We start from the raw sequence: 23,858 nt of genomic DNA, 5'->3' as shown, positions 1-23,858 counted from the left end.
CTGATCTAGAGTGTATGAGGTATTCATAACTCAAAGTAATCAAGACAATCCTCTACAGGCATTTACAGAGGTCAAACTCCCAGTGAGTGAGTATAGATTCTGTCAAGTTGACAAGTGACACTAACCATCCTACCTAGGTAACAGTATTTCCTTGGAAGAGAGTTTAGCTAATATGGTTTGTAAAGGTGAGACACAAAATGGATGGAAAAGTTAATTTAAAGCATAACTCTAGTTCCACAAAATAGTTACCAAAAGAAACCTGATATATTTAAAAGAAGATACATACAAATACAATTTAAAGACACTAGATCTCAATGTTAATAGCATTAAACAAACATGTTTCATTAATGATCACACCTTTCAAGAAGGTGGACAACAGAGCCGTTTGTTATTTATTAAGCATTAGAGAGTGGATGACTATTCTCAGTATATGGAGAAGAAAAAAATCAATTGAATGAAACCCTAAATTATATGAATCAATGATGTGCCAGTTCACACAATTCAGTAGCCAACGGCAAGGCAAGGACTCGTTCAATCTGCCTTCTCAGAGGCTGCTGGACCCTGAATGGTTCTGTTCTTTGTTTTTCTTTTTATATAACATCTTCCTTTTTAAGGTTTATTTATTTATTATGTATAATAATAAGCCAGAAGAGGGCACCAGATCTCATTACAGATGGTTGTGAGCCACCATGTGTTTGCTGGGAAATGAACTCATGACCTCTGGAAGAATAGTCAGTGCTCTTATCCTCTGAGCCATCTCTCCAGCCACCTTTTATTATTATTATTATTTAAATTGTTTGGCCTAATGACTCAGGCTTCTAGCTATATAGTTCTTATATCTTAAATTAACCCATTTCTATACATCTATACCTTGACACATGACTCGTGGCTTACCAGAATCTTACTTGTTGGTACTCATGGAGGTGACTGGCAGTGTCTCTCTTTCTTTCTGGACAATGAGACATGTCTGCTCCTAGCAGCACCGATTTACTTCAGAGAGGAGGATGGGCATCCAAGACACTCTATATGGAGTTTATCTTCTTCTTGGCAAAAATAGCCATTTGGACAAGAAACTGTCCTTGCCTGGACTGCTTGATCGACTGGACATGTAGGACCCATAGGAAGGTGACCACTGAACTTTGCTTGGCAAAATGGTCCTTCAGGTTCCTGCTTTGCAGAGGAAACTGCCAGACATTCTACAGGACACTGAGAGAAGTGACTGAGAGACTCTATGACTGTGGGTTAAAGACAGATGTCCCAACTTTACAAAGGAACTTTGGATGACTGTCCAGGCTGCCTGCTGTCTCTGTCTATTGTTGCAAGACTCCTGAAAAATGCTTGCATCCTTCTCCCATTTCTCAGGTAATATTATATCCTTCTGGGGTCTTTGATGTGGTTGAAGACTAGATAGTTATAATTTCCTCAGTTATGATAAAAGATAAGTTAGATATAAAACCGTAGACTCACAAATATAAGATAGATAGGATATCTTCTTTAATAATGTAACTGTAATTCATGTTTGATAATTGTTTTGTTATATGTAATTTTACTATGTTGAAGTTCAAACCTTCCTTTTTGAAAAAATAAATGGAGAAGTGAGGAACATGTGGTAACATATAGATTAACAGAAATGGGCTGAGTATAAGAGTAAGAGCTGGACAATGGTAGGCCTTAGCTAATGGCTGAGCAGTTTCAGTAATATAAGCATCTGTATATTTATTTAATAAGTGGGCTATGGGACTGCCAGGGCTTGGTGGGACCCAGAGAGAAAAACTCTAGCTACAGATCTAAATTAAGAAATCATTTGTTTAGTTTCATATTTTATGTGTATGAGTGTTTGCCTACATGCATAGATGCATGTGCACCAGGTGTATATAGTGTCTAGAGGATAGTATTGGATCCCTTAGATTACAATTATGGATGGTCATGAGCTGTCGTGTGGGTGATGGGGACTGAAGTTGCATTCTTAAGTACTGAGCCTGCTCTCTAGCCCTTGATGTAACTTTTATCCATTTAAAAGATGGCAATTTGAAAGTCACGCAGTGTTTGTAATTTGTATGACTTCATTAAAGACACATATAATTCTAACAATATTCTAATTAAAATGCACAATAAAAATGACTATTGGTTTATCTTAAATTTATAAATCGTTTATAGCTTTTCTAATTTTTATAATGTAATTTCCATATTGTTATAGTATAAAATAATGAAATACAGTTTATAAAACCTTAGCTCTGAATAACTGTACAATCTTTACATTTAAGTTTTTTTTTTTTAGAAAATTACACAATCTTTTCTATATAACCATGTTTAATACCGCACATGGCACTTACTAAGTTCTGAGATAAATACTAGTGTATTTACTGTCAATTATAGGCATCAGAAAATGCATAATTAAGTGAAGCAACAGTAGTTAAGATAAATATTACCTTTGGATTTTCTGCTGAGAATGCAATCATAAGGCACCCCTCTAAAATATACACTAAAGAATATGCTTTTGATCACCTTATTACTTATTTTGTGATATTTTAATCTATACCTTTTAAGTGTACTTTAATTTTTTCTTATAAACTATGTAGACTATCCAGGTAGGTACTTTATACTTTTTCTTTGCTTCCATATTTATGTATGCCAAAAACACAGATGCTAGAACATTATGAGATATCAGAAATTTTGATTGCAGACCAAGGATTTTCTTCTATTAAAAATTAGAGATATAGGGCTGGAGAGATGGCTCAGAGGTTAAGAACACTGGCTGTTCTTCCAGAGGTCCTGAGTTCAATTTCCAACACCCATATGGTGGCTCACAACCATCTGTAATGAGATCTGGCTCCCTCTTCTGGCCTGCAGTCATATATGCAAACAGAACACTGTATACATAATAAATAAATCTTAAAAAAATTAGAGATATCATTCAAAATAACATAACCTTGGGGCTGGGGTCTTGGTTCAGTTCATAGTTCAGTGCACAGCAGTATTACATGGCTCACAACTGCCTATAAGTCCAGTCCAGGGGGATTTGATGATGCCCTCTGGTCTCTGGGCAGCTGCATGCATGGGATGCATAGACATTCAGAAAGTCACACATACATACATATAAATAATAAGATATAAATCTTCAAAATAATACAAATCTATATATTTTTAGTATATTATTTATAGAAAAAACACCAAACCAAAAGAAGTGTGAGAATGTGTAAAGAAAATAATACAAGTTAATTACATAATGCAATATTTCAGAAATAGTTATGATTTAAAAATATCTCTGATCTTTACATTTATTTATTCAAATATTTATTCATCATTTAGTGTTGGATATTGAATAGAAGGTTTTCCAACTACTAAACATATGTCAACCACTGAGATGTAACCCCAATAGAAGACTGTCACACGAATTCTTAGTTCTTACTAACAAACCCAGAACCAGGTATTGGGGTGAACGCTGAGTGATCAGAGAAACAGACAGAACAAGCCACAACCATCTCACCTTTCCAGTTCCTCAGCAGATCCTGTTTCCTCAAACTGGAAGTCCTCATCCAAATAGATCTCAGCTGAACTGTTGCTAAAAGCCTAAAAGCCTCTAGTTACTGTCCTCACGCCTTATATACCTTTCTCCTTCCTGCCATCACTTCCTGGGTCTGTCTGTTTCCAGTGTGGCTTTGAACTCACAGAGATCCAGATGGATCTCTGCCTTCAGAATGCTAGGATTAAAGGTATGTGTGCCACCATTTTCTGGCCATTATATCTAGTGGCTGTTCTGTTATCTGACCCCAGATAAGTTTGTTAGGGTACACAACATATTGGAAAACACAATATCACCACAGATGACCTTCAATTTTAAAATGAATCTGAACAAATATAACAAAAACCTGTTCAAAAGTCAACTAAAATTAATATCCACATACAAGCTTAAGCAAATAAGTTGTTATATATGTCTAACATGTTGCATGAATCTTAAAAGGTCTTACTAATAAAAACAAACTTGGAGCCAGGTATTGGCGTGAACGCTGAATGATTAGAGAAACAGAACATGCCACATGCAACTTCACCTCGCCAATTCCTCAGCTGATCTTGTTTCCTCAGACTAAAAGACTCTGAATCCTCATCAGAATGGATTGCAGCTGAACTGCTGCTAAAAGCTAAAAGCTTAAAAAGGCTCTAGTTCCTAGTCCTCACACCTTATATATCTTTCTGCTTCCTGCCATCACTTCCTGGGATTAAAGGCATGTGTCACCATGCCTGGTTGTTTCCAGTGTGGCTTTGAACTCTAAGAGATCCAGAGGATCTCTGCCTCCTGAATGCTAGGATTAAAGGTGTGTGCTACCACTGCCTAAACCTATGTTTAATATAATGGCTGTTTTGTCCTCTGACCCCCAAATAATTTTATTGGGGTGCACAATAAATCAACCACAATAACACCTTTTTCTTAAGGCATTTCAACATATATTATCATAATCACTACAGTGAATAAATATTACCATCTATATTTTACAATATTAAAAATATGTACAAGTGAGAAAAATATGCATTTGGATGTTAAATGGACCAGCTATCATCAAACAAGTAGCTGGGTGACAAAGTAAAACTAGAATTTACATTTGTCATTAATCCTATCCCTAGACACACAATTTTTAGCAGGTTTCTTTTACATATAGCTATACCAGCATTATTTGCTACAGAGCTATTAACTTCCAAAATAGTATGGGTGTTTCCTATAACTACTTTCAATGAGTCTGCAGATCGAATTGCCAGCTCCTTTCTTCCTGTTTTACACAAAATGCTACTAAGGAATTTGAGTCATATAAAATTTTAAAATCAAGTGTTTATATTTGCTGTTTATTAAGATTGTCTCATCAACTTATGTAAGCCAAAATCCAGAAGGAAATCACAACAACAGTGGTAGTTAAAGTTAGTTTGAAATGTGTAAAAAGTAGAGAATATAAGCAACTGTTTGGGTAGCACTGATATGGTTCTGGAACTTTCTTGGAATTCCTATCCCTCTATGTCCGTGTTATAGGCTTATCATTATTGATAACACAGTAGAGCACCAACTGACTAAGGTAGTGATGGAAATTATAGCTATTTTCCATAGTGATATACATAATATCCAATTAGGGCCACAATCTGTCTTGCTTTTATGATATGACTCCTGTGGCAGGAATGGTTGGTTTTGATTCATTTCTCTGATTCTACCTTCTGCCCCACCTTCTCCTTCCATGTTGACAATACTACTTAACAGCAATCTTTTAACCTGTTAAATCAAACATGTCCCTATGTTGTTTGCTTGTTTAGGGGCCAAGTAAGTGAGGACAACTGATGCATGAATATCTGACTTCTAAGAAACTACCTGGGATTGAATATGAGATTAAAGTGACCGATAGTTCCATCCTATTTACAGACATTGAAATAAAGAGACAATGATTTCAAAAATAAAAATGATAGCAGCAAGAGGTTCCTGGTAGGAATTTTAATTTACTGTGTGCTAATGTATGTTGTGATTCATCAGACAGCATCATATTGATAACAACTGGAATAAAGACTTCCTTGATCTTTACTTGTATATAATGTAGTTGATGGATCTTGCTCTTTTACTAAGTAAAGAAAGTATAAACATCACTCTTAGATTAAAAGATGCTTTGATAAAATCATAAAGTGACATATAACTTGCTGAAAAGCAGCATCAATTATTTACAATAATGTCAGATGAACCTTGACAACATCTGCCTATTTATATTTATACAACACATGTGATTGTTATAATGAAGCATGCATAAAAATAAAATGATCCTTTGAATTAAAATGTAGTATCTACCTCACCTTTCATAAGTTATGACACATTTCAAAGCCATGAATTATTTGTATGTATTTCATAGAAGTTTAACTAACATCAGAAAGTGCATAAACTACATACACACACAGAATCGAGATCAAGAAACACAACATGACCAGTATCCCTATAAGCCCTAGCACATTCCTTTCCAGTCACAAACTCACCTTAAGCATACCCAAATGTGATGATTACTTGATCTTAACTACTTAATAAGGATATTTTTTAGTTATAGTTTTTCTTTTTTAAATTTTTTATCATTGTTTTTATTCATTTTATATACCAATTACAGATCCCCCTCTTCCCTCCTCATGCCCTGCCAGTCTCCCCTCCCAATCTGCCCCCCCATTCCCTCCTACAAGAAGGTAAGGCTTCCCATGGGGAGTCAGAAGAGCCTGGTACATTTAGTAGAGGCAGGTCCAAGCCCTTCCCCCTGCCTCAAGGCTGTATGAGGTGTCCTACCATAGGTAGTGGGCTCCAAAAAGACAGCTCAGGGACCAGGGATGGATTCTGATCCTATTCCCAGGGGTCCCTTAAGCAGTTTAAACCACACAACTGACTCGCTTACACAGAGGCCCTAGTCCAGTCCCAGGCAGGTTCCACGGGTGTTAGTCTAAATTTCAAGAGTTCCCACTAGTTTGGTTTGGCTGTCACTGTATGTTTCCCCTTCATGATCTTGATGCCCTTATAAGGATATTTTTGAAAACAAATCTTTCTATTAACTCCTTTAATGTCTGCATGAGGTGGATAAGGCCTAAGGCACTGGGCCACGCCTTAAGCAAACAAACATCTGTGACACATGCAGTAGCATTCTGATGCAGAGCAGCCTGAAACTGGACCCCCAAGGTGACAATTGCCAACATAAGACCCAGGGACAACTCAAGAAATGCCACAATAACCATAGAAGCAAAGCCTGCCAAACCACACACACCCATAAACACCTCAGCTCTTTGTTTAATAAACGAGATTGCTTGCAAACCTCCCAGAACCTGTGTTGTTCTTTCTGCCTCTGCTCACCCCTTGAACCTGGATCAGAGACAGCAGGACCCCAGCTGCAGAGCCAGCAATATCTGCAGACACATTTTAAGAAATACAAGTAATCATAAAGTAGGTTTAGATAAAGATAGTAGCTATATTCAGCTGCTGCATTCACTGAGATGAACTGCTAATGCCAATACTATATCAAATAATGCCATAATAAAGAAGCCTAATGATAACAATCATTATTAAGAATGTATTATTTGGGGATACAGCTATAAAAAATGGAAACTCGCCGGGCGGTGGTGGCACATGCCTTTAATCCAAGCACTCGGGAGGCAGAGCCAGGCTGATCTCTCTGAGTTCGAGGCCTTCCTGGGCTACCAAGTGAGTTCCAGGAAAGGCGCAAAGCTACACAGAGAAACCCTGTCTCGAAAAACAAACAAACAAAAAGAAAAAGAAAAAAAAGAAAAGAAAAAAGGAAACTCCATACAAAATATACCTAATTAACATATTAGAAGAAGCTTTCTCATCCACAATTGAAGTAAAATATGGAAAGTCAGAACAGAAGCCTTTCAATAGAAGGATGGGGGTAAAAAGTCACACAGAGCGCAAAGCTGCTGGGAAATGAAGGTGACATTTCAGTCTGGTACAGTCATAGTGAAAATGGTATAATTCTCCAGCCAATAAACCTCCAAGATACAAGATACAAAGAACACCTTAGATCTAACAAAACAATACCTGGACAAATAAGCTACGTAAGTATATAAGAAACATTTGTTAGAGGCCCTAGAGTCACTAATCACCTGACTATGTAAGGGACTGGGCTTGATTCCAACTATTGTAAAATTAAATAAATGAATAAACAAACAAAAATGAAGTATATTGCACAAATCATTCCAAGCCAAATAATGTATTGTCAACAATACTATATTAGAAACTTAATAAGGGTAACTCTTACGTTTTTAACACACTTTTAAAAAAAATCAGCATGTTTGTTTTAGACCTCATATTCTTTCTCATATTCTATTTTTTGTTATTGAGGTTGTTACTTTGATTTCTAAGATAGTATGCAGCCAAAGATAGTTTTGGACTTGCAATTCAGTTTTAGCACTGAAATTTCAAGCAAACACCTGGCATTTCTTTTATCTTAAAGAATTTGGTTTTGAAACACCCAGAGGTAACTTTGTAAAAACAAGTAAATATGTTGAAAACAAGGATGCTTTAATTAAATATTTGTTTCTCTAAAACTTAATGGTATTCTCCTACATGTTAAAATGTTTATAGTATTCACAAAATAGAATAGAATAAAATATAATAGAATCTGACAAAAAATGTTTAATATATTTAAAACATTATACACACAAAATCCAAAAGAAGCTAAGCAACATTTTAACATGTTTATTACAATTATATAGTATTCAGATAACTAATACTTAACTAAGGTCAATATATTCTACTATGCTAGCTGCAAGATGGCTCAGTGGGTGAAGGATTCATCTTACAGCCAAGCCTGCTGAACTGAGTTCTGACCCTTTACTCCACCCATAGGATAAAGAAAACCATCTCCTGAAAGCTGTCCTATGACTTCCACTTCCACACACACACACACACACACACACACACACACACACACACACACACACACTCTCTCTCTCACTCTCTGCATGCTTTCCACATTGGTATAATATGATCAATCCCATGCGTCTAAAAGAACATAACTCAATGTCTAAATCTGTTCAGAAACTGTACATTTAACCTTTTCTTACACCTTCAATTCTGTGAGTGCCCATAAGATGAGTGCTCTAAAAACATTAGAATTTTATCCCAAAATTCATGTAGTTTTTTTTTCAGGATAATTAACAATAGAAAAAAATGGAAGTAATTTTTCAAGTCCCAGAATAAAGATAGCAGCTGCAGCTGTTACTACTGGCCTGATGAGTTAATCTTTACTGTTCCTCATAAACATCTCAGGTCAGGTTCTCTCTATCTTTAACTCAATTGTTTTCATTTTTCACTTCCTCACTGGAAGAAGTGAAGAGAAGCACAGAGTAGGAGATATTCTTTGGCCAGTGTCTTTTATATTAATGTGCCTAGCTTCGTCTCTTTCTACTGAACAGTAACCAGCTACCCACACTGCCTTAGTTTGATAAATATCCACTGTATTAAAATGGAATCAATTGTTTAATTTCAAAATTGTTTACTGACCACTTAGATGTAGCTGGGTTGCTGTGTGTGCACTGAGACTGACCCCAATCAGGAATTAATCTGTAAATCTAAGAAGTCAGTCTATGCAGTGCAGATAGAAACAAATAAAAATCCAAATGTGGAGTTTGCTCTGTTATCAATGAGACTCCAATGCTGCTACTGACACCAATACAGAAAAGGCTAATCTGTGCAATTGGAGTAAGATAACCTTTAGACAACTAAACAGAGGAGGGGGCATTTATAGTTATGGTAGGATTTTTAATTGCTCAGCATTTACTTCTGTATATTTTCCAATATCTCTGTGTGAGAAATCATAAAGTATGGCTGAACTTTGAATAGTCTTCCATACAGTGGTGTGATCATGGTTAATTTTTTCATCATCTGTGGGCCCAGTTTCTTCCACTATAGAACGAAGCTGGATTCAGTGTGACTCTGGGTTGCTTTTAGCAGGAACTAGGTGATTTCCAAAGATTCTACTGGTTCTAATATTCTTGAATTTTTTCCTTTTTCCTCTAACTTTTATATTCTAATAATTGACATCCGTTATTACTTAATGTTTCTTAAAATGTTTTGTTTTTGCTTTCTCCTCAACTTTTATTCTCTACTCTAATTTACATCTTTAATTCCCAGAGTTTCCAAACAAGATTCCTTTTAATGTAAAGTTTCATCCCTATTAATCCTGAGAAGAAATAAGTATAAGTGTAAAGCAAATAGTCAGTGAGCAATACAAAATAGACACAAGACAGATATCAAAAGGCAAAGACGGATGAGAAAAATACAATTTAATTTGTAAGAAATTAACATTGTTCATGGAATACTTAGCTAGCTTTTATATTGTAAGATGGCACTAATTTAACAGAAGTGAAACCCATTTTGGATTTATGTAAAACCTTAGGATTAATAGTGTCTTCAAATACATTAATATAATTTTCCTGTATTGAATAGAATAGTTTTAATTAAACTTTACTAACTCTTTTGGTTTAATCCCTGGAGCCAACCTATAAAACAGTAAAGGTTTTAAATCAAACTATAAAAATCCTCAAAGCTAAAAATTAAAGTGATAGCTATGGAGAAGAGAGTGGATAAAGAATTCACCAAATATGTTTAGTAAATTATTAATACTTCATATATTATATATCTACTATATATAAACACATATTCACATGTCTTAGTTAGGATTTCTATTGCTATGATAAAATAAAATAATCAAAATCAACTTCTGGTCCATCACAAATGGACATTAGGGTAGAAACTCAAGGCAGGATCCTGGATGTGGGAGTGGTTCTTTCTTGCTTGCTCAGTCTGCTTTCTTATTATACCAAAGACCAGAAGTGGTACCACCCACAGTGAGCTGGGATGTCTCACATCACTCATCAATCCAGGACACTTTGCAGAAAATCCACTACAAGCTTGCCATAGACAATCTGATGGAGGTATTTTCTCAATTGAAGTTCTCTCCTACCAAATTTCTGGTTTATGTTGAGTTCACACAAAAGAAGACACTGCACCACACATGTATAAACATTAAAACTAAAAAGTAGGAAAAAGGTAACTGTGGTTTACAGAAGGTACTTTTTAGTGTTTGAAGATATCAAAATCTGTATAACCACAATATTTTCTTTCTTGAAACATACTGGTATGTCAATCACTAATGAAAGGATCTGAAAACTTAGAATTTACCAAGAAAAAATAATTACAGTACTACTTTATTAATTTCACTTATAATAAAGTTCCATCATATACTATTTTCTCTGAACTTCAGATTTACAAGAATTTATGTTTAGAAGAAAATACTGTACTTTTTTTTACTCTACTTGCTTGCCTCTCCTGTACCAGCAATAATAGCTAACTAAATAACTAAACAAATTCAAATAAAAACAAAACCAGTTTCAAAATCTTCAGGCAATGCTTCATAAACTTCTCCACAAAAGTATCCCTAATGGAAGTGAAGATTGAACACACACCCCTAGGGATCTGCTGCAAGTGTGAAATTTCTTTGAAGTCATCTGTTTTATTTTAAAAATTCATGTGGCTTTTGCATTCTACTCTGTAATATATATCTATTTTAATGTAAAAATGATGTGTTTTCTTCAATATCTTTGAGTTACAGAGCTCTAGGAAAATATGCTAAATTGATACCAAAGGCTTGCTTTCTCCAAGAAATGCATAATTTTAAAGCTTAGGTTTGTGAAAAATAAAGATAATTATACAAATAAAGGTTTCCCTACATTCAACATAATGTTTTTATTTTTCTTGCAGCTTAAGGTGATGGCATTTCTCTCCATCATCAATAATTTTGAGTCCTATGCTTTTAGTACTTAATGAGAATATACCCATTGTTTGCCATACTGGACAGAAAATATCATTTTGTCATAAAGTTAGTACCTGAATTCTAATAATCACAAAAGATAAATATTGATGGTCATACAATTGCTTATTATCTGTGAAATGTAGTACATTCATTAATACACATTTTCATTATTCCTATACCTCCCATTTTAAAAAGGCTATTCTGTTTTTGAATAGAAGGGGATCATTTCACAAGGAGATGATCCACTTTCAAAAATAAATTAATTATATAGTGTTGATCTATTTTTTATTTCCAGTGGGAGAGTGTGACTACTACACTAAACACAGTACTGAAGGTGACAGAATTTGACTCAAATGACCCTGAAATTTATGTTAAGGAAGCAAAGAAAAATTAGACTCAAATATTAAGGAAAAGCATCTAATTATAAATAACACATAAGTGGCGTGACCTTTCCCCATTACTTTTCTTCCTGTAGAGACTAAGTTTAAAAGTACTTTCTCCTGAGGCTTTGGTAACAAGACAATAGAAAGAAAGGAAATGGATTGTGTACAGTGTTTTGACAAATGATAGTCCGTTGTCATAGAGGACAAGGCAGGTGAACTTTTCAGGCAGGGATGCAGGAGGAAATTGTACACATAGGCAGGATTATTAGAAAGGAATAAAAGTGGCTCAAGAGAATATGTGTCTGGGTACACTGAAATGAGAATGAGGAGGAAATGAAAGTGGGCCGCGAGCAGGCAGAGTGTGCTTAAGAAGTTTAGAAGTAGAGAACTCTTTGAATTTCACAGGGAAAGAAAAAGAGCTATTCAAAAACAAGTGGACAGTGGGGATTGCTTCAGCCCAAACAGTGAGACAGGAACAGGGGATTGGCATCAGTCTCACGAATATACTGGCTAGATCAATATACAAAGCAAGTAATGAGAACACAATGGATACATTTGCCTGTTGAAATAGGAAACTGTTAAAGAAAGATATGAAAGGATTCATCAAAAAGCCAGACATATGAAAGAAACAAAGCTTAACAGAATGTATGCTGAACCTTGAAGAACTAGAAGACATATTTATGATTATTCCCTTATAATCTAATGATCAAAACATTGCAATCTCTGGTGGATAAATTGTTAATACTATTATTATTATTATTATCTAATGACAGTAGTATAATGGGAGCTTATATAGTAAGGGGCAAGGCTTTTACTGTTATTGACATTCATTGTCATTTTCTAGATGAGGACATAAAAATCACAACCTGAAACTAGTAAATACTACAATTAGAATTAGAGATTTACAAGACCTTAAAAGGTCTTGTTCTGGTGTCTGCCTTTATCATTTGTAAGAATGGCTAAATATATTTGGTATTAATGTTTTAGCGACAACTTAAAACATATAAACATATAAAACACAGTCACATGTTCTATAATAGAAATAGGTTATTAGGTGACTTCATTTTTCTGTCCACAAGAGTACATGTTCTAATATTTCTTTGACATCATCAGAACATACTGACTTATGGGGAAAATGTTTTATATGAAGTCTTTGATCATGAACTTCCAACCTATCAACTGTGAGACATAAATCTATTTCATTACTAATTATACAGGTACATGGTATTCTATTGGAGTGAAATAAAACAGACTAAGTAGTATATCTTTCTTTCTCTCTCTCTGTACTACATTAATAAATAAATATGTAGAATTAAACTCAATCATTCTGCTTTATTAAACTCAACATACATATTTAGATATGGTCACAAAAGGTATCTTAAATATAGGAATTGAATATTATCACCATAAAATTGACAGGACAATTTATTTTAAACTAAAACTGATATATTTCCTTTTAAAACTGATTCTTCTTATTAAACAAATAAAATTAAATATATTATGATAGAGGTCATTTAAAATAATAACAGCAAAATATCACTTGATTTTTTAACTGGTTTGATTTGTGGTTTTTCTATATATTTCAATAATAATGTAATATCTTAAGATATTTGTTATTTGTCAGTTCAATAATACCTCTAGTTCTAAAGGTATATATTAAAATGCAAGTGATGCAAAAAAACATATAACATACTTATAAACAGAACTTTTTTCTTTTTATTATTATTATTATTATTATTATTATTATTATTATTATTATACTTGTGTTTTAATTTTACACATCAGCCATGGGTTCCCCTGTCCCCCCCCTCCCGCCCCCCACCTCTACCTTTTCCCCATCCCCTCCCCCCCATTCCCATCTCCTCCAGGGCCAAGACTCCCCTGGGGATTCATTTAAACCTGGAGGATTCAGTACAGGCAGGTCCAGTCCCCTCCTTCCAGGCTGAGCAAAGTGTCCCTGTGTAAGCCCCAGGTTCCAAACAGCCAGCTCATGCACTAAGGACAGGTCCTGGTCCCACTGCCTGGGTGCCTCACAAACAAATCAAGCTGTTCAATTGTCTCACTAATCCAGAGGGCCTGATACAGCTGGGGGCTCCACAGCCTTTGGTTCATAATTCATGTGCTTCCATTCATTTGGCTATTTTTCCCTGTGCTTTTTCCAATCTTGGGCTCAACAATTCACACTCTTACAGTCCCTCCTCTTTCTCGACAGTTGGGCACCTGGAGCTCCACCTGGGGCCTGGTTGAGGATCTCTGCATCCACTTCCATCAGTTATTGGATGAGAATTCCAAGACGACTGTTAGGGTGTTTAGTCATCTGATCACTAGACTAGGTCAGATCAGGCTTTCTCTCCACCATTGCCAGCAGTCTACAGAGGATGTATCATTGTGGATTTCAGGGGACCTCTCCAGGACTCTGCCTATTCCTGTTCTCATGTGGCCTTCATTTATCATGGTCTGTTATTCCTTGTTCTCCCTTTAAACAGAACTTTCTAATATAATATGAAAAAAAATTAATGAAGAAAGAAAACATATAATACTATGGAACCATGATTTATCTTCTATAATTAAGATTGGTCCTTGGACCACAGCATAGGACACAACAGAAAAAAATAAATAAATAAAGCAAGTACCTGACTGACAACTCCATAGCAGCAGAGAACTTCCTTCAAAGGACACTAACAGGATTATTTAGTTTGTAAGAAGTCTGGGAAGCATATGAATTTGTGCCTTCCCTTAAGTCTCAAAGATACAGAATATAATCACTACAGTACATATTTCTATTATCTAAAAGAAAAAATTAAATTTGCACCCATATCCAGAGGTCCTGATCCAGTTGGGGGCTCCACTGCTTCTGGTTCATAATTCATGTGTTTCCATTAGTTTGGCTATTTGTCCCTGTGCTTTTTCCAATCTTGGTCTCAACAATTCACACTCTTACAATCCCTCCTCTTCCTTGCCAATTGGACTCCATCTGATCACCAGACTAGGATAAGTGAGACAACTGAATAGCTTGAACTGTTTGGGAGGCATCCAGGTTGTGGGACTGGGTCCTGTCCTTAGTGCATGACCTGGCTGTTTGGAACCTGGGGCTTATGCAGGGACACTGCTCAGCCTGGGAGGAGGGGACTGGACCTGCCTGTACTGAATCCACCAGGTTTAAATGAATCCCCAGGGGAGTCTTTGCCCTGGAGGAGATGGGAATGGGGGGGAGGGGCTGGGGGGGAAGGCAGGGACAGGGCTGGGAAGGGGGGGGACAGGGGAACCCATGGCTGATATGTAAATTTAAAACACAAATATAATTTTAAAAAATGCACCCATATAATATCACCTCCAGAAAAATATTTCCTTGATCCATCTCCTTTTACTTTTTAATCACTTGTTAAGTGTAGACTGTGTTGACAAAACCTTGCCTTAAAATCTCACAAGCATTCTGCTTCACTTCTGCCTTCATCACCGAATTCAGGATTCAGTACTGTGAGACCCCAGTATGTCTTGGATATTTCTGAGGTGGCTACCTTACTCCTCCAGCCTCAGCATCAACTATTCCTTTCATCTGCCCTAGAAGATTATGCTAGTTTACCTGACACTTGTTGAGTTATCTCTGGAAAGCAAGCCCTTTGCCATGCTGGTAAAATTTCAGCCTTGTATATCACCCATTTCGAAGTCTTTCCTTCTTTATCTAAACTACAGAACATTATCTTTAAAACATTCTCAAGGAACAATTCCTTAGAATCATTTTGAAATCAACAAAGTATGATTCCTTTACAGCATACAATTAAGTTCTTATCAACCTAAATAATAGAATGTACTATTTGATTAGAGATCCGAAAGCTTTTAGCACTGTTAAAAAATAAAGACGAAGACAGGTTATTTAAATGTACAGTGGGGTCAAATATAAGGCAAGCAAAACTATCTATCCACTTTTCTTACATCAACAAAGAACTTTTATGATTAATAGTGCTTACAGCTTCCTTTTTAATCTTCTCATTTAAACTAAAACACATAGGCTAAGAATAGTCTCAAGGCAGCTGCTAATCGATTACCTTTGCTTGCACTTTCCACATGTTCCAGCTCATCAGGAAATTTCAGGATATCTCGATGCTTTTCCTCACAGATTTCAGCAAGAAAATGCAAAAGGGTTGTTTTTTGATCTGCTGACTTTGTATCTCTAATCTGAAAGGGAAAAATAGCATCTTTTTTGTAATTTAAATAGATATTTTTCTTAAACAAGTTGAACAAAAGATGAGTGAATATTGATCATGATAAAGCTAACTTGAACTGTTTTTTTTTTTTTTTAAGTTGGCAGTTGCTTCTTAATGGCATCTAGTGACATAGCTCAGGATCATAAAATGAACTTGATATTTTATAAAGGAGAAAAAAAGCATTAATACAAGTGGCAAATTAAGCCTTAATCTATATTTTCAAAAATGTCTGAATCATTATGGCAAAATGAACTATTCTTTTTATGAGACATGAACACTCATTTAAGTATTTATTGTAATAGCTTCAGTTAATGTGTATTGATGCTAACACTCGGGTCTTTGCATTATTATAAAAATATATTCTGGAAAGATGCACTCATTTGTGAGATTAAATTTATTTCTAGCTATCATCGATGCAAATTAACATAAAACAGTAAGCATGCTTTACATTCCTTTACTTGTATGGGTGATAAAAAAATTACGGAGTTGTTTCATACAGAATTATAAACCAAAATCAGATTACACAGTCATGGAAACATGAAATTATTTATTATTTATTTGCTTAATATTGTGTGCTTTTTTAAGATATACTAGTAAAAATATGTCATTAATAGAATGATAAAAATATTTAAAGGATAGATCAGAAAATTTTAGGAGGCTCTAATGTTTTCTTTTTTAGATCTCTTATACTAGACACAGCTGCAAATGAAAACAAGTATTTACTTAGAAACAATGCATAAATACATGACAACACATCACATTTTCTCAGTTTATTGGGAGTTTTAATTCTATAATCCTTAGATGATGGGTTTATCCACTGGTGTTCATACTGATTTGGGGTTTTTAGCTTTAAGGATTATTCTGTTTAGAATAAACACGTATTCTTCACAAACAGGTTTAGGAAAGGCTGTAGAGGATGCTTAGGTAATTATAAAATAAATTAATCCTTATTGTTTTAGTGGTAAAACAAAAAAGAATCATAGCTTTTATTAAATCAGCCTATGTCAAATCTGTTTAGTGCTAATCCTTTTATTGACTATTTACATCCTCATGACGTGAACAAATATAAAGAACATCAGCCTCAAGACTCAATAAACAAATGACCAGAGACAACATAATGTTCCAGGGTTCATCATTATTTCTTTGAGAAATTCTACAAATACAATATTTCATATATCGAAAATATTTAAAATGCTGTACTCATGCTCATTCACCAAACACCTTTCAGTACTACAAGGTTGATTCTCACAATCCAAGGACAAGCTGTAAGAACAAAAAGCAACAGGATCCTCAAGGACAAAGACAAACAAAAAGAGAAGAAAAACAAAAACAATAAACTCATACACTATTCAAGACACCAAATTGCACAAGACTTTTATAATTGCTAAAAATGTAAATAAATATTACAAACCAAACAGAAAAATGGTATTGTTGGCATGCCAATTTTATGCATTTCCTTTAATTTGTCTAGGGCTTAATATTGTTTTTACAGTAAAAACTTCAGCTTCAGTATGCCTTCTTAAATAGCTGAATTTACACATTTGTGTATATATGAGTGTGTAGTTGTATATGTCGTCTGAATGTGTATGCACATGTGTGAAAGTGCACTTGCCTGTGTGTGCCTGTGTTGCAGACATAAGTCGACACCTAATGTCTTCTATTATTCTCCATCTTGCTTTTTTTTTTTTTTTTTTGGTTTTTCGAGACAGGGTTTCTCTGTGTAGCTTTGCGCCTTTCATGGATCTCGCTCTGTAGACCAGGCTGGCCTCAAACTCACAGAGATCTGCCTGCCTCTGCCTCCCAAGTGCTGGGATTAAAGGCGTGGGCCACCAACACCTGACTCCACCTTGCTTTTTGAAACAGGGTCTTTCACTGAACATGAAGCTAGCTATTCCAGCTAGACTATCTGGCCAGTAAGCCAATCAATAGGAATTAGACATGCTCCACTATGCCATTTTTATTTTTGCTTGTTTTGTTTTATGTGCTTCTCAAGGATCCAAATTCAGATTTTTTGTGTGAACACCAAGCACTTTAATCATTGAACCATTTTCAAGTACCAAAAAGTATTTTCATATTTATTCACTCTCAGTACCACTAACAAGATAATCCTGTTATGCAATATACCATGATCAATGGTTGAATCTACAAAAACAAATACAGGATAACATCTTATTTAAGCAAATATGTTATTATTTCTAATTAAATCAATAGGCCGCCTAGACAAAGTATGCATGTGCCTTTTTAGAACCATAACACTCCCTTCAAAGCATGGACAATCAGGGTGAAGCATCTGCCTTGACAATCTGAGAAATATCTCTAGTTGATATGGGGGACAAGGTGTTTAATCTATATAGCAATATTTATTTTTGAGAAACCATCACACAGAGTTCTTTTTAATGTCTCAAACTGGCAGGAAATGATGACCAATAGATGGTCTTTTTAATGTTTCTATCTATACATAACCTTTAAATCAATTCTTCATAACCAAATAATATGAAAATATAATGCAAAATATTTTCCCTTAATTTATGTTGTATCTGCAGTATTTCTTACTCTGTATCATTCATACACTAGCTATAGTCTTTCTGTCTCAGTCCATGTAGTATTATTCGTTTTCAGCACAGAAGGCAACTAAAAACACTTTCATCAATCCTACTAGTTAATGACATTTATCCAATAATTTGCTGTTGTAAGTAGACAAGCTGGATGTTTTCATCTCTTGAGGGTAAAACAAAGGTAATCTAATCTGAATATGTACAAAATCACTTCCAAAGTAGTTGGATTAGTTTATTAAGAGATAAAATTGATTTCTATTTGATATCTGGTTACTTGCAATATCAAGTTTCTAAACAAGGAGATAGCCAAGCTCCAGCCTTCCTAAGTTTCAGAGAATAATATACACATTTCAAAGTCTGGTGTAGCCAGAAGCAAAGTGCCTTTTGGCACCATTGTCTGTATTTTAGCTTTATTCCTTCTTCAAGCTTCACTGAGGAAGGACACAGGACAGACATCTGACTTCTTTTTATAAGCTGCCAAAGGGTATGGAGAAGCTATTCCACACTTGCCTATTTTGTGTATATTTCCAAACACTATAAACAAAATAGTAAATTCATAAAATAGAAATATTTGCAAAAGCTAAAAAATTTGTATTATTTCAGTAATTTGACTTAGTGAATATCAATGAAAATGAGTGAATCACTGCAATAACCAAGAGCAGCCAGCTAATAAACCACATACATAGTAGTTTTAATTGCAGTCACCTGGCCAGTAATTGTTATGCACAAAGATTAATAACTGAAATTAAATGAATTCTATTTCAACAATCTCAGTCAGAAATGGTGCATGAATACAAAATACCTGTGGTGGAACAACACCTACTTTTATGGCCAATTCTGTTCATCTCTCTAAGATTAATTTGTTTATTTACTGTGCACTGGTGTTTTGCTTTTATATATTTTGTGTGAGAGTTTCAGATTCCCTGGAACTGGAGTTATAGATGTTGGGAGCTGCCATGTGGGTGCTGGAAATTGAACCTGGGTCCTTTTGGAAGAGCAGCCATTTGTCCTTAACTGATGAGTTCTTTCTTCAGCCCCTCTGCTCATCTCTTTAAAAATATATGAATAACATATGACAAAAGATAATAATTTTTGTATTTTAAAATACAATACTAAAGCTTTAGTTAGAGAGGAAAATATGAGTAATTAATGAGCACTTAATTTTTTAAAAAAAATTTTTAGGTGTATGTGTGTATTTGTGTGTATGCCACATATATAAGATATCATTCAAGGCCAGAATGGGGCATCGGATTCCCTGGACATCTGAGAACTGCCTTATATGGGTGCTAGGAACTGAACTCAGGTGCTCTGGAAGAACAGCAAGCACTTAACACTGAACCATCTCCCCAGGGTCCCTTAAAAGATTTACTGATTCTAATTCTAATTCATTTCAAGCCTGATAATTGTTAGTCACATCACTGTTCTGAAACATGGCTATTTAAGGACACAGAATCCTGCACAGAGCCAGGGAGCTGGAGACAACATCTTAACGATCCATATCAATCCATCTGTGAAGGACCTGGTCTGTGGGTCATTTTCACTGCTGAAACAAACCCAATTTTTTCCCTTGTTTTGTCCTCAGTGGGAAATGAAAAATCTGGTCACTGTCCTCTGTAGAGCAACTTGTCAAAGTGATATTTCCCTTTTTAAAATAAACTAAGCAACTGTGGTTAATTTAATTACTCTATAGAAATGCCATTTTTCAGTTATTTAATTCATGGCTGATGGGACTGACTGAAAATGTCTAATTCAAAGGGTCTACATCATCTACTAGAAAAACTTATATCTAACCTCCAATCTTTTTCTTTTGCATACAAGGCCATTTACAAGATGGCTCTTGTCTTCATTCTTCACAACTATTACTTATTGCTTAGAGGAGAATTGCTTAAACATACATCATGTGGCCACAGATTAGCACAGCGTGTACTTTTATGTTATCCCTTGCTAGAAACTTATCCTTCTTTCTCCTTCTATTTGTTAGATAAATACTTACACACATTTTAAGACCACTGAACTACCACAGTTTCTCTGAGTACTTCTCTCTCATAAGAATGTTCTAAGTCATATTTTCTATGCTATGGACAATTGAACACAGTAGTTTTTGCATGCAATGCGGATTTTGAAAGAATGGAGAGACCATTTTAATAGTACCTTTTAACCCTAGAATCTAGGAGCATGCCATAATATACTATTTGGTCAATAAATGCTTCTGAATAAGTTTTTCTTTCTTCACAATAACTCTTCTTTGTGCACACTAAATAGGAATGCAGTCAAATTTAACTCTATTCTTATTTTTATATAGAGACACATTCCCAAATGCAAGAACACACTAACACGTGCACACAGGCACAGAGGGTAGACTTCTCCAGGACACCCTATGTGCTGAGAATTAGGTGAGGGGAAAGCTGAAGCGAAGTTATAATATTCTCCACTGTGAGATAGACACTGTCCTAAATATTAGCATAAGAGATAAATAATGATGTGTGGTAACTTTGAAGCCTCAAGGTATGAATTTAGTAGATAATATGAAATTAAATAGAAAAGAGAAAATATACAAAGTAACTTTGTGGCAAATGTCAAGGACTGATATAAGAACTTGTCAGACACAGGAGGAAAAAGACATTTGAGTCACTGTGAAAACGATATGTGTTTTGTCAATGAGTAACAGGAAGAGAAAATGGGGGAAAAATCAGACCCTATAAGTTTTATGTTGTGCTAATTAAAAAAAATGATGTAACATGTCAGAAAATGCTAACTTAATGTGAGCTAGTTTTAGAAAAGAGAGGGAAGCAATGTAGAAATACTCTCTGAGAAAGTGGCTATGAACAACTCATTCTCTCTGCTGTATTGTTCATAATTATTAAATAGACAATCCAATTTTATTCATAAATATTGGATACACAATAATACTCGATCCTTTAGCCTAGCACTTCCTAGTTTGACAATCTTGGGTAAACACCTTATTTAATTATAAACTAGGTGTTAGATAAGTAGCTATGGTCCCAGACATGTTTGTGGAATTTGCTATGATAAAGTATTAACAGGACCATGCCCATCATCAACCTGGAAGTAATGTGAGCCTCCCTTAATTTCCCATCTTAACATAGTTATTAGAGTCACTTAAGTCCCTCTCTGACACGGGTCTCTGCTAGCATGATTTCTTGTCTTGCCATTTTGCTCTCTCCAACTTCAGCTATGTATGCATCTAGTGATACAAAGTTATTATTGTTTTCTTAACCTGATTTTTAAAAGACATTTTATATTCAGCACTGAAAACAATGTTATTCAATATATATATATTTGTTGTTTGAATGAAAAGGTAAAGATTCCCACACATTCAGTTGGTTTCTTTGAACCCATGCATATACTTTCCCTTTACCAGGAAGAAATGCTCTGTTTGCGTGCAGGAGAGAGAATCAACATGTGCTATGTGCCTATGGAACAGGCACTTTGGTAAGTGCCTTGTATGCATATATGTTTAAATCCTGAAAACAACTAAGAGAATTAGTTATCTCTATGCCCATTTTACACGTAACATAGAGCATATACGTAGAGTTAACACAGTTACTAAAGGTTGGTGAAAGAACATAGCCTGTGTACTAATACAAATTGAGATTTAATATTTACTAGATTTAATAATGGACAATAGGATATGAAGAAGGTGTTTGGAAAGAGAAAGCATTGCACAGGAAGACTAGTCATTAATAATAATGAGTCTTTTCCAACTTCATTGAGTATAATTAATAACTACTACTTTTGCATTTCCATAGTGATTTATACATGCTCTGGTTGTAACATTTATTTCACAATACATAATTTTGTTTACATACTCAGTATCACCCACCAGATTGTGACCTCCTTATAAATGAGGACTATGATCAGATTTCCCCCTGGAATGTTCAATGAAAAAATGCTCCAGACAAGCCAACGATAATTAAGGCTAATTTGATGATTAGAGAAATCTTTGGTGACCTTCAAGTATTGTTTCTGAATAGTGCCAAGGACATAAAATTAAATGAAATGGATAGCCAGAAAGAGGAGGTAATGTGTAAGGATAATTTATTCAAAATATTGACTGTGGATAATAACTGGATAATAGAGGGGGCAGTAGAGCCAGCAGCTGGAAAATGGTGAGGCTAGTGGCAAAAGTTATTATAATTATCATACTGAATAAGTTCAGCATAATTAGGCCAGAGGAGAATAGGAATTGGAAGAAATAAAAATAGAAAATCAAGAATTCATGGGTGCCTGCAACTACCCAGGCCCAGAATCAGGATTAAGCATTGGTGTGCCCCAAAACCCAGCCCATCTTTGATCTGCTGGAGCACAGGTAGGGGGTGTGTGGTCCTGTGAACTAAAGGCTATAGGGTCTCCACAACACAGGGCACACAGGGAAGCAAAGGGATGTTCAGGAAGTCCTAGTGAGGGACAAGTGTCAATAATATAGCAGAGATCAGGGGCCTCAAACCAAACCAATGATTCTTTGCTATGAATGCCTGTATGTAAAGCTGTATTGCTAAAGGGGTTTACTGTATGACTCAATATATCATACTGCAGCTGCCATGACAAGATTTTCCCTTTCTTCCTTTCCTTTCTTTTTTATTTTCTTTTAATTTGAATTTGTTTTACTTAGGTGTGGGGATTGCAGAAGCAGAGGGCACATGCAAGGGAAAAGGAGATGGGTGCGATCAGCATGCATGATGTGAAAGATGCAAAGAAGAAACAATAAAAGAAAATTGAATAATGTGATCCATTATTTTGAAATACAGATTTATATAAACTTATAAATTTAAACAAGTAATGTTTTTTGTTGTTTTTGCATACTGAGTTTTACTATGAACTTTTTACATTTACCTTTTAATGATAACACTTTTTAACTAGTCTTTTATTTTCTAATTACATTTCATAGCTATTTCTCTTTGCTTATAACTATTTTCTACAAATACGTATAAAAGCTTTATGTAAGTGATAAGAGATATTTTATAGTGTTTCTTTGGGAATAATATCTTAGATTGCTTATTACGTTTGCAGTTTTTGTTGAACAGAGCCATGCTCCTTCTAAAGCAGAAATTACCAATTTGAATTTTTGTGAGAAAGGTATGACTACATCTATTAACCACCTATCTTATACCATGTTTTATAAATTTATTTTGATATGACTACTTTAATAAAAGCTATATTTTCAAAGTTAAAAAAAATGTCATTGTTGCTAGGCTACAGATACAGCTCAGTGGGAGTCTTTGCAGAGCCCTGGGTTCAACTCTCAGTACTTTTAAAAGATGGTAAAATAATTCATGGGTATTGACTAGATTATTAAACAAAGACTCTTTGACCAAGAGCATTGGGCCTCATTTGGGAAGGTGTCAGAAATTCAAATCAAGTAAATCAGAA

At 35.0% G+C, this 23,858-nt stretch overlaps 1 protein-coding gene across 4 annotated transcripts in view; it reads right to left on the bottom strand.

Moving 5' to 3' along the window:
* Diaph2 (diaphanous related formin 2) overlaps positions 1–23,858 on the bottom strand; it is a 747,093-nt gene that overhangs the window by 353,003 nt on the left and 370,232 nt on the right. For all 4 annotated transcript variants that reach the window (XM_036175402.1, XM_036175403.1, XM_036175404.1 and 1 more), the window contains one exon: positions 15,754–15,883. In XM_036175402.1, coding sequence (XP_036031295.1) covers positions 15,754–15,883 — 130 coding nt within the window. The remainder of the gene's footprint in view (positions 1–15,753; positions 15,884–23,858) is intronic.

The sequence above is a fragment of the Onychomys torridus genome, chromosome X (assembly GCF_903995425.1).
Source record: "Onychomys torridus chromosome X, mOncTor1.1, whole genome shotgun sequence".
Taxonomy (NCBI): domain Eukaryota; kingdom Metazoa; phylum Chordata; class Mammalia; order Rodentia; family Cricetidae; genus Onychomys; species Onychomys torridus.
Note: the sequence above shows the minus strand (reverse complement) of the source record. Positions and strands in the feature narration are given on the sequence as shown.